General features: G+C 37.3%; 1 protein-coding gene across 2 annotated transcripts in view; it reads left to right on the top strand.

The window, feature by feature from the left end:
* LOC119653755 (synaptogyrin) overlaps positions 1 to 6,999 on the top strand; it is a 28,856-nt gene extending 21,857 nt beyond the window's left edge. For both annotated transcript variants that reach the window (XM_038058686.1, XM_038058685.1), the window contains exon 5: positions 1,674 to 6,999. In XM_038058686.1, coding sequence (XP_037914614.1) covers positions 1,674 to 1,705 — 32 coding nt within the window. In that variant the 3' untranslated portion in view covers positions 1,706 to 6,999. The remainder of the gene's footprint in view (positions 1 to 1,673) is intronic.
* The last annotated feature ends 8,001 nt before the right edge of the window (positions 7,000 to 15,000 follow it).

The raw sequence follows: 15,000 nt of genomic DNA, 5'->3' as shown, positions 1-15,000 counted from the left end.
GTATATAAGCTCTGTACAGTAAACAGCTATACATGGTCTTACGAAATTTATGCGGGTGCCTCTATTCAGTATGAGGGGCTAGATAAACCTGGAACTGTCGTTGCAAAATTATGCGAGCCACTTCTAGATCAAGGACGAGTACTTATTGCTGACAACTACTATACCAGTGTTCCTTTGGCAAAATACTTAAAAGATCGTAAAACTGACTTATGCGGAACCTTACGAAAAAATCGAGTGGGATTGCCATTGAACGTTACCAAATCGAAACTGAAAAAAGGGCAATGTGTCGCTAGACAAAAAGATAACTATATTACCGTGTTGAAGTGGCATGATAAACGTGATGTTCTCATGATATCCACTTGTCATGGAACGAGATGACCAGCGTGCGTACGAGATTGGGTGAAACATTGAAGCCAAATGCCGTCATCGATTACAACGATGCAAAGAAGGGCATAGATGTAGCAGACCAGCTTTCCTCATATCATTCTCCGTTGCACAAAAGTCTGACTTGGTTCAAAAAAGTTGCTGTTGACTTGCTTTTTAGAGTAGCGGTGGTTAATGCGAGATGCATATACAACGAGTATTCCACCGGGGCTCCACTTACCATGCTAGAAGTCCAGGAGCAAATTATTCGACATCTTCTTGGACCTTCTGCAAACGTAACCACACCAGCTAGGCCTCCCTCCCAAGGGCTGTCGACACATAAGCTAACAGAAATTCCTCGACGAAACAACATGCTTGTGCGAAAACGTTGTACAAATTGCTACACAAAATTACGCAAGGAAGGAATGCCGGCTGCCTCGAAAGCCAAGCAAGTGCATACGGAATGTATTCAGTGCCAGAAAGCTTTTTGTTTAGACTGCTTCAATAACGTTCATTGTTGAATATTTCCTTTATACTTTCCTAATAGAAGTTATTTTTACATTTTTTTTTCTTTCTTTTTCCAAAGGAGTTTGTTATTTACTTTAAAAATAATCCTTAAGAATTTGACTATGCTCTACTTTTATTTCGTATTCGTTTTATTTCTTGTTTATGATGTATAACATTTTTTTAAAAAGTCATTGAATAAAAGTTACATACAAATTACCAAATGTTTTTACATTTTTTAAGACACTACGGCTTCATTAATGTAGCCAAGGTAAAACTTCTATTCTACTTTCTCAAATTCGAATTCTATAAAGTTTCAAACTTAAGGTATATTGTGAATCATATTTGATTCATGAGCGTGCCGCGACAGAGGACCATGAATCATATACGCTTCATTGGACAGTGAACCTGTTAAATTTGTCCGTATCGTAACGTGGCTTACGTTGAAAATACTACTACGTTTAGACCGTAACGGTACTCTTGGAGGCAAAGTGGTCAGGTTTTCCGTCACCTGGAATTATTACCCTGGTTTGTTTGAGCTACTTATTTACAGCTGATTGTACTATCCAACCAACTTTATAAATCCCGCCGTCACTCGCGTCACTACGGCTTAGGGCTCTAATCACTAACCCATCCGTAGATTCTGTCAAATATAACTATTAGTCTTTGTTAAATACAACATATTGATTCATATACCGCTTCTTATTGCGAAGATAGTCTTTTCTTTTTAAATTAATCAATAAGCATATTTTTAATCCTAAATGTGATAGATTGTACTTCAATTTCCAATATTTATGTACTTACAGCATCGACGGACTATCAAGCGCCAACATATTAAATTGCCTACCATCGCGTTTATTTCGATTGTGAAAGCAACAATGAAAAGGAACTTAAGGTCAGAGGTAAAGTCAGGATGAAATATAGATGAAATAAAATTGTATTTAAGCGAAGCAAAATCGTTGTGTTGATGGTGAAATGTTTGTTTCCAAACATTTGGTGCTTTATGCCATTTACAATGTTTAAATCGTGTTGCCATCGAATCAGAGCAAAGTATTAAAATCATCTTTTGTATCAGGACATGTAGTCCTACAGAATATGCGTGGAAACAAATATTTAATTTAAATGTCAACCTATCTAGTTCACAACCAGTATTTTATAAGAAATGTCTTGAGTAAATGATACCAAAAAATATTATATACAAATAGATATATATTTATGGAATCTATAATACTACATTATGATATTGCAATTACGTTTTAAGAATTGTTGGATTACCACTGATTTCCTATTAGTCACAATTAGATTTGATTTCGGTAATGATTATTTCACATTTCAGTACTTATTTGCGTGGATATCTTGTCATCATAGTATTCGTTATTATTCATTGTGCGTTGATGATTACCGAACCTAGAACTTTCACGTATTGATCCATAAAAGATTGAAAACAATAAGTAGGAATGCAAATTGTATATAAAATGTAATTTATTCAAAATTTTCTAAAAAAAACTAAAAACCCGCCGAATCTTTATTTGTGATTATATTAATTTACATTTAGTTATGTTTGTCCTAACATATCAATTACTTGATGAAAAACTACAAAGTCAAACGTTTTGGTTCGATATAAAGTTCATGCAATCGTCATAAAAACAAATTTATGGTGATAATTCTTGGTTTGTTTAGTATCTTACATTTGGAGCTTCCCGTTGAATTACATACAATGACTCACGTCCAACCTATCGAAACTAATTGTTTCCCGTCATGCCCGTAAAATTTGAATAAGTGATCAACTGCATACGCTTCAAATTCATGCTTTGAGAATATCATATCAACGATCGGTATTGTGCTAAACTAGATGATAAACTGATAAATCGATTTTATTCATGTTTTGCTTTCTACATTAGCATATTAGATGAAATAAGCGATGAAAAGCGTTTCTGTTTTCGAATGCAATTGGAATACAGTATTTGGAATATCAACACTAAGCTGAATAATAAAATACCTAATAATAATTTTCTAGTACAATAGTTAAAATAACTACATAATACATATGGTAACTGTAGAGAGCAAGGGCGGGTAAATGTGGTTCAATGCTTTGACTTCACATTGATGCAGTGGAGTTCTTGAATGGAGAAGCAAATTTGTTTTTTTCTACTCTTGGTGAACTAACTTCACTGCGTTTTCATGAGGTGGTAACCGAATAATTTGTTACGTTGTTATAAATTTAAACTGGTGTGGTGGTCAAGTCAAGGATACCCATCTAATAAATAGTTCACTGAAACAGAAGTGACGTCATAAGATATTAAAAATGGATTTAGATCTCGTTTGGTTGGAAGTTGTTTTTAAACTCTTGAAAAATGGTTATTCTGTATGATTTCAGAACTTATTTAAAAATCCCTTAGTACATTAATAGTAGAAATATGTAAGGCTCGTACTTGGAACTAGTAACAATGTAAGAACTTTTGATATTCGGTGCATAGGGAATCCCATTAATTTTTTCTTCAAACCTGGATTTTTTTACTATTGCCAGAGTTTATAAGTTTCTTTTATTTTAACCCATTCAACACGGCAGCCATTTTGGTTCAGTGTCTCGAAATGGACTCCATGACGCGTCAGTGCGCTCGCCGTGTGGAATGGGTTAATCACAATTTAAAGAACAAGGAGTGGATAAAACAGCTGTACGTATAATATCTTAAAAAAGTACTCATCTCGAAGACAAAAATAGGTTTTTTTGGAGAAAGTCAACAAATAGAAAGCTTCGCAGTTTTTCTTAATAATGGTTTTTTATGTGGTCAATGTGCCGACTTTAACATTCTGTAGAAAAAGGCAGTAACGTGAAGGTCTGGTTAGATGACAGGATGGAACGTCTTCTATGACTGGATGTATTCTCTGGAACTAGAAGCCGTGCAAGAAATCATGAAGCATAAGAAGTGAATAAAGTATTGCAGGCGGAATTAGGAGAGGTAGACAATACTCGGTAAATATGAGAATGGTAGTTCAATGAAAGATTTGCCTGGCTTCCGTATTGGATCTATCACTTTCAACTACATTGTCCAATGGCAAGAGTAATTGTTCAACTTGAATTTCCTGTTGCTTGATCTCTATTGGTTTGCTTTTTCGGTGATGCCTTTGGTATAATGGTTAATTGGGGGGAAATGTCTTTCATAGCGATTAATAAATTTGAGCTTTGAACAAAGAAGAATACCGATTTGGGTGTAAAATATGACAAGCCCCACTACCGAAAGGGTCCGAATATTCAACTGAATTAATGATTTTGATATTTGATGCCATTTATGTTATTCTGTCATTTGATATTCACATGTTGAGAAATGTGAATTAAGGCATGAAACCAATAGCCTTATTGCAAGGAAATTATCTTCCTAATTCTATTTCGTTCATGAGTCAGACCTCCTTTTATTATTCTCTCGAAATTCCCATATGCCTATTCCTTTGTCTAGAATTTAACCTGCTTTCGTTAGGGGCTATGTCGAAAACTAGTCATTAAATGAATAGGGGTGGCTATTTGACGAATTGGGATATTATCGCAATAGATACATACACTTAAGCTGCACGGCGACTTCGCATTAACAATTTGCATTGATTTTTAACGCAGGCATGTTAATTAGGTGGACTAGTAATTGCCCATTATATTGCCTAAATCGGGCTTGGACTATCTTGTACTTATCAATGAAATCAGTAACATTTGCGTCACTTTGATCGATCAAATTTAGTCCTAGTAGGTATGTATGGTGCGAACACTGAATAATTTATACGCATTACTTCTAGTCTATTCGGCGATAATCAGTAATTCCACCTCGATCATTGGAGGCATTTATTTAAACGATTCAACCAGCTTTTGAAATTATTGCCACGGCTAAGGTTGTTTCCTACGTGTTCGTAAATAATGTGTTGTTACTGTATTCTGTTTATGAAGAATGAGTCGCTGGACTTTTTTATGTATTCTATCGATTCCTTAAATGTGGTAGATTTGAATTTGTTCAATCGATTGACGTTTTCATCGTATCGACGTCGAATTTGACAGACCCTTCCTAGTAGCGTAACAACTTGTTGCGAAAAAGCAGAATAAGCCGAAGATTTATTTTGATCTCCTTAAGCAAATCGATTTGTTTTGCTTGAAATAAATTCAATTTTAAAATAATGGTTCCTCCCTATTGATTGTGCTTCCCTAGGTCGAATCCAGTCGTCCCGCTGATGTTGACCGTGTTTAGCAGTCTGAAAGGGTGGTCCAAAGAAAGAGTTTTAGTTACAACGCGAAACACATACAGAACGATTAAACATTATTTTAATATATTTGCACATTATGGCAGCAGTTTGCACGTATGGAAAAGCCAGCAGTCTATTTCTCGTAAAAAAGAACGTGTCATCATTAAAACAGATTCTATAGATTCTTCATATTAATAGTTTCGAATGTAAATTAGCAGCTCCATTAAAAGTATTTAGTGGCTTTTTTGTCTGAAGAAATACATAGATTTATTCAGCGGAATGAACATATTCAATATTCGCCTTTTGACTTTCATATGAAGACGTGTAAAACTAGAATGGGTATGGCAGTTGTGACATGATTCTGACCATACCAAACTTGCATAATACCGAAATAAAAAAGCCGTAATTTCATAATTTTGCATTAATATCCCATTTCGAGAGATGTTAATGTACTACGTCTTTGTTGCTGTTATGGCTGTTCAAATGCTCCTTGATTTCCTTGTGTGTCCACACTTTACATACTTGTGTCATATATCTGAATTCACATAGTTGTCCGGTTACCTAATACTTTCCAACGACACTCAGAGGAAGTGCTCATTTCGTACGAAAGGCAGGATGATATCACTAGTACTTATTGGATAGAAAATATAAAGCAAGTTGACTTTATGAGTTTTCATACATATTTAAAGGCATTGGATACTTAATGCCTGTGTCAAAAGGATAATACAGTGCTGAATTTGGGTTTTAAACATATATTTTTATTAAATAGATCTCACCGTTATGGTGCTTCGTTTTATTTAATGTACATAAATGGATAATGTGAACTAGTGATAATCGCAAATTTCAACAGTTTACATCCCTATTAACAGTTACTAGTCATTGTTCCTTTTTGTAACCAATACAGTACATCAAAAATGAATGCATATGCATTATATGTACACTTGTTGAAGCTAAAGAAGAATTATTGATCAAAAGGGGAAAATAGTTTTAAATATTTTTATATACACGATTTTGAAAGAGAAAAATTTAAAGACAGATGAAATAATTTTGATGTTATTGACCACTAGTTACACAAGGTATAGCTTCACGTTTTTTTGTAAATATATGTCAAGAACGTCGTTATTGAGTGGAACAGTCCACTTGATGGTACGGCACGGAGCAGTCAAGCAATACTTGAGTGAAAAGACAAACTAATTCCATTAATTTAAATATTGAACAAATGTTGAATAAGGCACTTCTGACTGTTTTAAAGCTAAAAAGGACATAGTTTTTTTAAACGCATACTTGCGCCCGGTAGGAAAATGATTTATTTCAAGACCATCGCATAGTTACTATACTCATACACCTGTGCATTCATCGTTCGTACAAAATAAACCGCCAAATAGAAGAAACTAAATTTGAAATAAACAGTTCAAATATATGGGGTAAACAATAATTGATACCAAATTTATAAAATGAAGAAAGAAGGGAAAAACCGAACTAATTCCAATTGAATATGTAATATGTATCTTGAAGTAAATATAAATATAAAAGATTATATAGATGGAGTTCATATAAAATGTAAGATTGACTCGTTGACAAAAACAGACAAAGAAGAAAAAGATATTAAAATGTAGTGGTAGTAATAGGACAATATGTAAAATAAATTAAATGGAAAATTTGAAAGCATATAGAAGACGATATTCGAAGTATGTGTTCTCTGGTTCTCGTAGAATTCATTAGTTGTTCAGCATAGAATACGACATAATTTATTATTTTTTGCATTTTACAAGTGTTTTGTGATAATTTCGTTTGTCCTTCGTTTGATTGTATAATGGCTATTTGTTATGTAAAACATAAATTATGAGGTGATGTAAAATTAAGTATGGACAGATATTGTAAAGTTCATAAAATAAAAGAATCTGAAAAATATATATTGCTTTTCATTCCTCCCACTTGTGTATTTACAAGAAGTCCACTAAGTTGAAGAACACTTAGTTGGATTACTTGAAATTTAAACTGATTAGCAGAAAATATATCTTATAGCCAATTGTTGGGTACAGATAGTGTTGTTTCAACGACTCTGAAATGAGGAAAATTTGCAATTCACATATGCAGTGCTAAAAGTACTAATTTCATATTACAAAAAAACTACAAATGAAATCCTTAGTTGCTTTTAATTTGGTTCGTCACTTTTCTCGGTCGCAGATTTGGCCTGGGTGGAATCCTAGAGGTTTTCAAATCACCGTTTAGCGTATCAAGGCAGTGCTGCATCGGTCCATCTTTAAATACTTCCCCATTGACTTGAATATTGATGTCAACCTTAGTTAGTTTGTTTGGTAACTTCTTCACGAGGATTTCGTACGTGATTACAAGGGGTTATGCCTCCGATCCAATGTATGCGTTAAAGGGGTCATCCCGTGTGAAGGCCATTTTTTTTGGCTTTTTTTGTAAAATTATTTTGTAGGACTGGATAAAGATAGAAACGTGATTTTTTCACCATATGTTTATTGATATCTCTAGCATATGTGATAAATTTTTCAGCTTGATGTCGTAGCTAGTTTTCGGAGTACGTGTCAATTTATGTATCCATCTCCAAAACAAAGTGTTTTTCCGCTGCCACGCTGGAGGGCGCTGTGTTCATCTGATGAAAAAAAAACTAAACGGCATTTTAATGTGGACAATATTCCACGGTTCGCAAACTAGGATAATTGGAAAATATTAAAAGGTAAATTTTTGGTGGGCTTTTAAACTTAATTTTTTGGATTTTGGTGTTTTTTTTACTGCTTTTTTTATGAATAAAAAAAAACGACCCGTCCGATTGCAATTATCCTAGTTTGCGGACCGTAGAAATATGTTTTAAAGAAGTCGTGAAAATTTCAAAGAATTTGATTGGATAGAGTTTGAGCTATGGTGGCAGCCGATTTTCAAGATGCAGCTTCGAGAAAAACGCATTTGAAAATTTAAATGTGATTATCAACGGTAAAATTTTAGCTCACCATTAATCTGCTGTACCTGGTCCATAGAGAGCACCCTCCGTTTTTTCAAAAAGGTATTGTAAGGCCGATTGTTGCTCTCTGGATTCAATTCTGGCTCTTTTAGCGAGGTCAGTCGATCGTCGTTCCGACCGCCAAATTCGCGCTTCATTACGGCGGTCGACATAAACCTGACATATGTGGCCAACTTGACATCCCATTGTCACTAGGATTTTGAGAATGCCATTGAATCCTTCATTGAAAATAATTACAGCCAGAAAAGTGGCTATTGTGATGTGTCACCTTATGTGGTTGTTGCCAGTCCACTTGGCAATCCCTTACTCTTCTTTCTTTGTAAATTAGTTTATGGTTAGTCGGAGCAGCTAAATGCCAAAACTCCAGACTAACCAGCTATGGGAGCAGCAATTGCCTGAACTCCACAATGATCTAGTCAAGCAGTGTAAATTTTGGGAGCAGCAAATTGCCTGGACTCCACAAAATAAAACACGTTAGGCTTGTGTTCGATAGTTCCAACGAACTATGTATTTTTAATTCATATTTCCTATTTTATACAATTTTTACCTATACTTAGTAGGCCGGTACATATGAATTTACAGTATTTTAGAGAAAATATTACATAGTAGGCAATGAGATAATGTGGATAAGTTTACAGTATTTTACACCTTACCCCTTTTGAAAAAAAATGAATTGTCTTTAGGAACGGTAGACAATTCGTTCTTTCTTTATTGTTTATATTATGTATAGTTAGAAGTTTTTTTTTTTTAACAATAATGAGTAATATTTTTAAAGTCTACTTATTGTAATATATTGTATTGGTATTGATTAATTAGGTGGTATATTTATAATTATAATAGTATTTTCAACAGTATAGGCAATTTCAAAGCAATTTTGTTTATTTTATTTATTTATTTATTCGTCTTAACCTATTTTCGTGAATTTTAGATATTTTATTGTCCTGGTCTTTTATCAGGCAATTTACATTGTCAATTGATATTATGCTATAAGGACCTTCATACAATGGGTCTAGTTTTCGTCTGTTTTCGACGGATAACAAAACTTGATCTCCTATTTTCAATGATAATGGGTTACATTTTGGGTCATTTTGGTTTTTTGTCTTTTTCTTTGCTTTTTCTAGAAGTTTTTTATACATTCTACTCTGTCCAATGTGGCCTGCTGTTGGAGTAGAGTGAGTGTTATACTACTATTACTTCTATTATTTTCGATTTGTCCGTTATTGTAATTAGTGGTTTGTATATTTGGATATCCATATTTTTCAAAGTATGATTCGCTAGCGTTTTAAATGCGGTTGTATTTCATACAGTGAATAATTCACTTTCGGCCGATAATTTCAGAGTCTTGATCTGAAACCTATTATTTAGATATTTTTCCAACTCTGTGAGTTCCTGCACTAATGCCGGTTCAATTGGTTGGTTATTATTTAAATTTATATACCGCTTTATTTGGACTTTATTTTTATGTATAACGTCTATTTCTATATCAGTATTTTTATTTTTATATTGCGCAATTTCAATTCCGGTAAACGCACTACCTCATCAGGTGATAGAACCTCGAAAACGTGCAGTTGATCAGGCTGCATGTTTTTGTTAGTAATGCGGTTTTCTGAAGTATTGTTAATGATAAACATTTTTAAGAATTGGTTTATCGACTGCAATTGCCTTTGCAATTGTGTCGGATAGATTTGTAAGACTGCCGGCACGCAAAATTAATGAGGTTTTGCTGTTCGAAACATTTTCTGCCATTGTAAAGCGTCGTGGTCCCGCAAGCCTGTCACCAACCGCAGCTGTCGGGGTTGATTCTGACGGCTTCCAGCGTGGTGGTTGCTCTCCAACTTTATATAGTGTTATGCCTCCGGTGTTTCGCTCTGGTTTTTTGAGCAATCGCCAGATTTTCTGGTAAAGCTGGTCGAACTTTTCCCCAATGTCGTTCATTTACACGACCTTGATTTTCAAATTTTCACAATAGTAGAAATGATAGTAAGTAGAAACGATAGTAAGCAGAAGTCTTTAGACTGTTACTTATGTACGAAGTCTTTAGACTGTCACGGTCGCCATGTGATGTGTCACTTTATGTGGTTGTTGCCAGTCCACTTGGCAATCCCTTACTCTTCTTTCTTTGTAAATTAGTTTATGGTTAGTCGGAGCAGCTAAATGCCAAAACTCCAGACTAACCAGCTATGGGAGCAGCAATTGCCTGAACTCCACAATGATCTAGTCAAGCAGTGTAAATTTTGGGAGCAGCAAATTGCCTGGACTCCACAAAATAAAACACGTTAGGCTTTTGTTCGATAGTTCCAACGAACTATGTATTTTTAATTCATATTTCCTATTTTATACAATTTTTACCTATACTTAGTAGGCCGGTACATATGAATTTACAGTATTTTAGAGAAAATATTACATAGTAGGCAATGAGATAATGTGGATAAGTTTACAGTATTTTACACTATTTCTACCACCTTGGCCCCAGAATGAAGGTGTTTAGGAGCGAAAGTCCAGATCAATGCATTCAACGACTCATTGTTATTCTGGGTCTCTGCTCCTAAACATCTGTTCAAGAGATCATCTCGTGACAAATCGTCGTAGATTGGTTTGATGACTGTTTGAACTTCTTCAGTCAAAGGTGCCTTCTCGGGGTGGAAACGATCCAGTTCTCCTTTAGCTTCCGCTTTGCGCCATTTGCACCAACTGTCCTCGCCTGCTGGACAATTCTGATGCTGAGGATTTTCGTCTGTAGAACATTTATGGAAGAAAGTTGCCCCAATTTCTTGCTTCATTCCTTCTATCGAATTTACGTGTCGACGAATAGCTAGCCCAAAATATGTAGTGAGGTCGTTAATAATCTTATCAGTAAGTTTTCCAGCCCCTTTTCAACCAATGTCTTTGTGATTCTTCTTTGCATTTCTAAGCCGCGTTCCCATTCTTTTCTCAACATGTCGAACGCACTCCTTTTTTAATACCACGTATATTCTATTATTTGCAGAAATACCGAAGAAAACTCCAGCAAAATCCAATATACAATATACAAAACTTGTCGCAATTGGAACATCCATGTTCATGCTTGCTAAAAGTTTCTTTGCTGATGTTGATGCGAAGTCCTTTTTCTTCTCTGATAAGTATCGATTCCCATGAAATACTCGTTTTCTAGTGCGAGCATGACGTTGAACGTTAAAGCGATTACCCTTCGTACGATCCATTTAAAAAAATCACTGAACACACAAACAGCACAATACTTACAACAAAATATAACTGAGTATAGCTTGAAAGCCTTTCAGTGCTCACTCTAGACTGGATTATCCTTTTTATTCCAAACAGCAAATAAGTTTAGACAATTGATTGGTTTTCCATTTTTTTATATTTATACCTGCGTTCGAATTTATAAGGCTCAGGTAAAAAACTAACAGGTAAAAAAAGATTCGATGCTCTTTCTCATGGAGTACTCTAGCCGCGGCTGCAAACTCCTTACATGTTTAACACTGTGATTTCGGAATATCGGAAAATCCCTTTGCCCACATATTCTCCACTATATATAGATAAAATTCATGCAAAAAAAAATCGATTTCTCCAACCCGACACACGGGATGACCCCCTTAAGCCAGTTCATGGAGTAGTTTATCATTGACTCAAAACACCAAAGCGAGATGCCTAGATTTCATATTTTGAGTAGGCCGCACCCCGGGCGTACCGATTTTATTGAGGTATGTATGTCGTGTGAAACTCAGGTTTCCACAAATTTAGCCGCAGACCGTGCTGCATGACGCGATCAATTCATGTTTTGAGGGGCTGACTAAAGTTAACTTTGTTGTGAGAGATTTTTTTTGGAAGTAGGGTAGATGAATGCGTTTTCGCACAAATTGCGCCCGCTTAGTAGTTGGGTTAGGAAGTAATCAATCTCACCATGCGTTCGGTTCAGCCATGGGTCTAAATTGTCGATAAGCCGCACAGTCCATCTGCCCCTTGGCTGCCCAAGAGAATTGCCACTCGATAAGATTGCGTTGACGTTATTCATGGGAAACCACCTCTCTTAAATTTTCGCCCTTACCGCGGTAGATAGCTTTACGCTCCTTGGCAAGAAGGGCAACGGAAAACACTCCCGCGATCACCATTACCGCCGGTTCTGAGACAGTGTGATAAGCAAACGCCACTTTTAAAGCTCCCCGCCTCTGCACATGAGCAAGGCGCTTACGATGCACCTCCTTGTCAAGGGCATTAGCCCATACCTCCGCGCCATAGAGCAGAACCGACTGCGTTGCTCCCATAAGGAGACACCTCCTAGTAGATATAGGGTCCCCAACATTCGCCATTAGCCGACTCAAGGCCGAGACTCCAGCTGCAGCCCTATCGGCTGCCGCTTTGATTTGCACCAAAAAGCTCATCTGCGAGTCAAGCATTAAACCAAGGTATTTAACTGTTGGTTTTCACTGTATAGTCCACTCGCCGATCGATATTGAACGCAGGGTCGGGACTCTCTTCCTGGTCAAAATGACGGTTTTTTTCAGCGCAAGGCTGAAATTGTGAGCATTCATTCATCCGCTTACCCGTCGCATCATATGCCAAGTCTGCTTTGCGCCTGTTCTTCAGTGCTTCCGGCAACAATTGCCGCAACGTCGTCTGCATAATTGACCAGGCGTGACTCTTCGGACATATCGAGTCGCAGCAAACTATCGTAGGAAGCCTTCCAGAGGTCCTGCCCTAGGATGGATCCTTGTGCTATCCCCGACGTGATTTCCATCCTCCTGTGGCCCCCTATCGTCTCATAGAGCAAGAAGCGGTCTTTCAGATAATCGCTCAATATCCGCAAGAGGTAGCTTGGCACGTAAAATGAATTTTCTAATGTGTCTAGCAGCTCTGTGCAGCTTACGGAATTGAAGGCATTTCTGACATCAAACGTTATGAGGAGCACTATCCGTCGAAATGCGCTCGATAAACCGCATCTACGACCTCCATAATAGCATCCACTGTGAATTTCCCTGTTCTGAACCCGAACTGCCTTGGGGATATCGCTTCAGTGAGTCTACTCCTGATGAGCTTCTCGAGTACTTTCCCGGTCGTGTCAAGCATGCACAGTGGTCGGTATGCAGACGGGAGCTCGGGGTCTCCTTTTCCCTTGTTGATCAGCGCGAGTCTGGTCGGTATTTAGCATGCAAGGCGTCCGCAGAGCTCCGATTTTTCGGGTAACAAACTTATAGACAAGTCGCCACTTGTCCACCGATGACGCCAAGGATTCCAACGCAAAAGTGATGTCAGGCATGCTTCCTTCACAGCCTGGGCGCCGAAACGTTGGTGTGGATTCGATGTCTAAAACTATGAGCCCGGTTCTCGCCGCCATTTCCTAAATCCGCTGAGGCATGCCCCATTCAAGGGCCCTAGCATTCAAATTACCGCCTACCAGGAATCGCACCTCCGTGCCCGAAATGGCGTTTTCCAGAAAATCAAGTCGGTGCCGAAAGCCCGGTATCGTCTCATTTGACGTCAGATGCGCGCTAAAAACCGTTATCTCTAAATACCGAATCCAGGCAAACCCATTTCTTCGGCCTTAGGTAACGACACGAAGTCGAACGTTGTCCCGAATCCAGATAGCGGCGGTGCCCGATAAGTCGAGATACTATGAAGCCGGGTCCCTGTTTCGGTATTGCTTGCTGATTACTAGATTAGCATTTACCCCCGCAGCGAACTCTGCTAGCAACTGGTGAACAGTTGCACTCCGGTGCGTGTTAATTGTAAAATGCGGATCATGCCATTCGCGCCCTAGCCCTTTCCAGTTTCTCGCATATTACTCGGGGACTTCCTCCACGGCGGGTTGTTGTTAGACGTTAGGAAAACATTATATGTTCGTGTAGAGCAATGTGTAGGGTCTTGGAGTTTGGATGTTACGTGTGAAAATGTTCATGACAAGAACAAAGAGGAGTGATGAGAAAACGCTTGGTGAATATCGACGAAGAGCTGCCTAATCAGCCAACGGTTTCCTTTCATACAACGTAGGTATTGTCCCAGTATACATTATGTACGCTTTCGCTAAATCGATAAATGCAATATACATAGAATATTTCTCCCATTGTCTCTATATGAGCAATCCCACTGCTTGCATAGTGTCAGCAGTGCCACAGTTCTTGACAAACTGTGCTTGGCTGACGATAATTTCGGCAATGTGACAAATGCATCTTTACTGAATGCGCCTTTTTAGAATGAGATAATAACCGTTTATGGTGGATGAAAGAATTTTTTCATATCTGGTTTCAAATGATAGGTCTTGCCATTAACACAATCGAAGCATTTAATATGCTTTCTTTTATGAGGGATCCAAAATCTTCAGAAAGACACACGATGGATTGGGTGTTAATACCAGTTTTACTTCCAGAGCATGGAGCACTATTATGCACATACCAAGGAACATTAACTATACATCGGAGTATTTTTTTTGGAAGGTTTATATTTGTTCTAAATTTGATTTGCAGCTAGAATCCCAGATTTGTACACTGTATATCTAAATCGATTTCAGAATCTGTTTATAGATTCAAATTTTATTTGCTTCAATAGGCCCAAGTCTATCTTATATTTAGTTCGTCAATTTTCTTCTTGACGTTTTACTTTCACTTAAGACAATAACTTCAATGGCTACTTGGACGGTTCAAGGTCCATCCTTAGATGCCTGCAGTATTAGCGAAAGTAATATCTAACTGTGTCCGAATAGCTGAGTGGCTAAAGCACAAGGCTGTCGTAGGGAAGGTCGCGGTTCAAATCTCATTGGTGGCAGTCAATAGGTTTTGCAATTTTTCAACGGTAGAATTTGCTCATCCTCTATTCTCACAAGCACATATTTTGAGCAATTCCCCCTCATCGTGATCGTTTGCGCCATTTTGTTCTATCAAAGGCTTGATCTGTATGCAATCGCGAGGATTTCAAATCGCCATCCAGCGTAT

This window comes from Hermetia illucens, chromosome 4 (assembly GCF_905115235.1).
Source record: "Hermetia illucens chromosome 4, iHerIll2.2.curated.20191125, whole genome shotgun sequence".
In the NCBI taxonomy this organism is placed as follows: domain Eukaryota; kingdom Metazoa; phylum Arthropoda; class Insecta; order Diptera; family Stratiomyidae; genus Hermetia; species Hermetia illucens.
The sequence above is the reverse complement of the archived record's forward strand: the minus strand, read 5'-3'. Positions and strand labels throughout refer to the sequence as shown.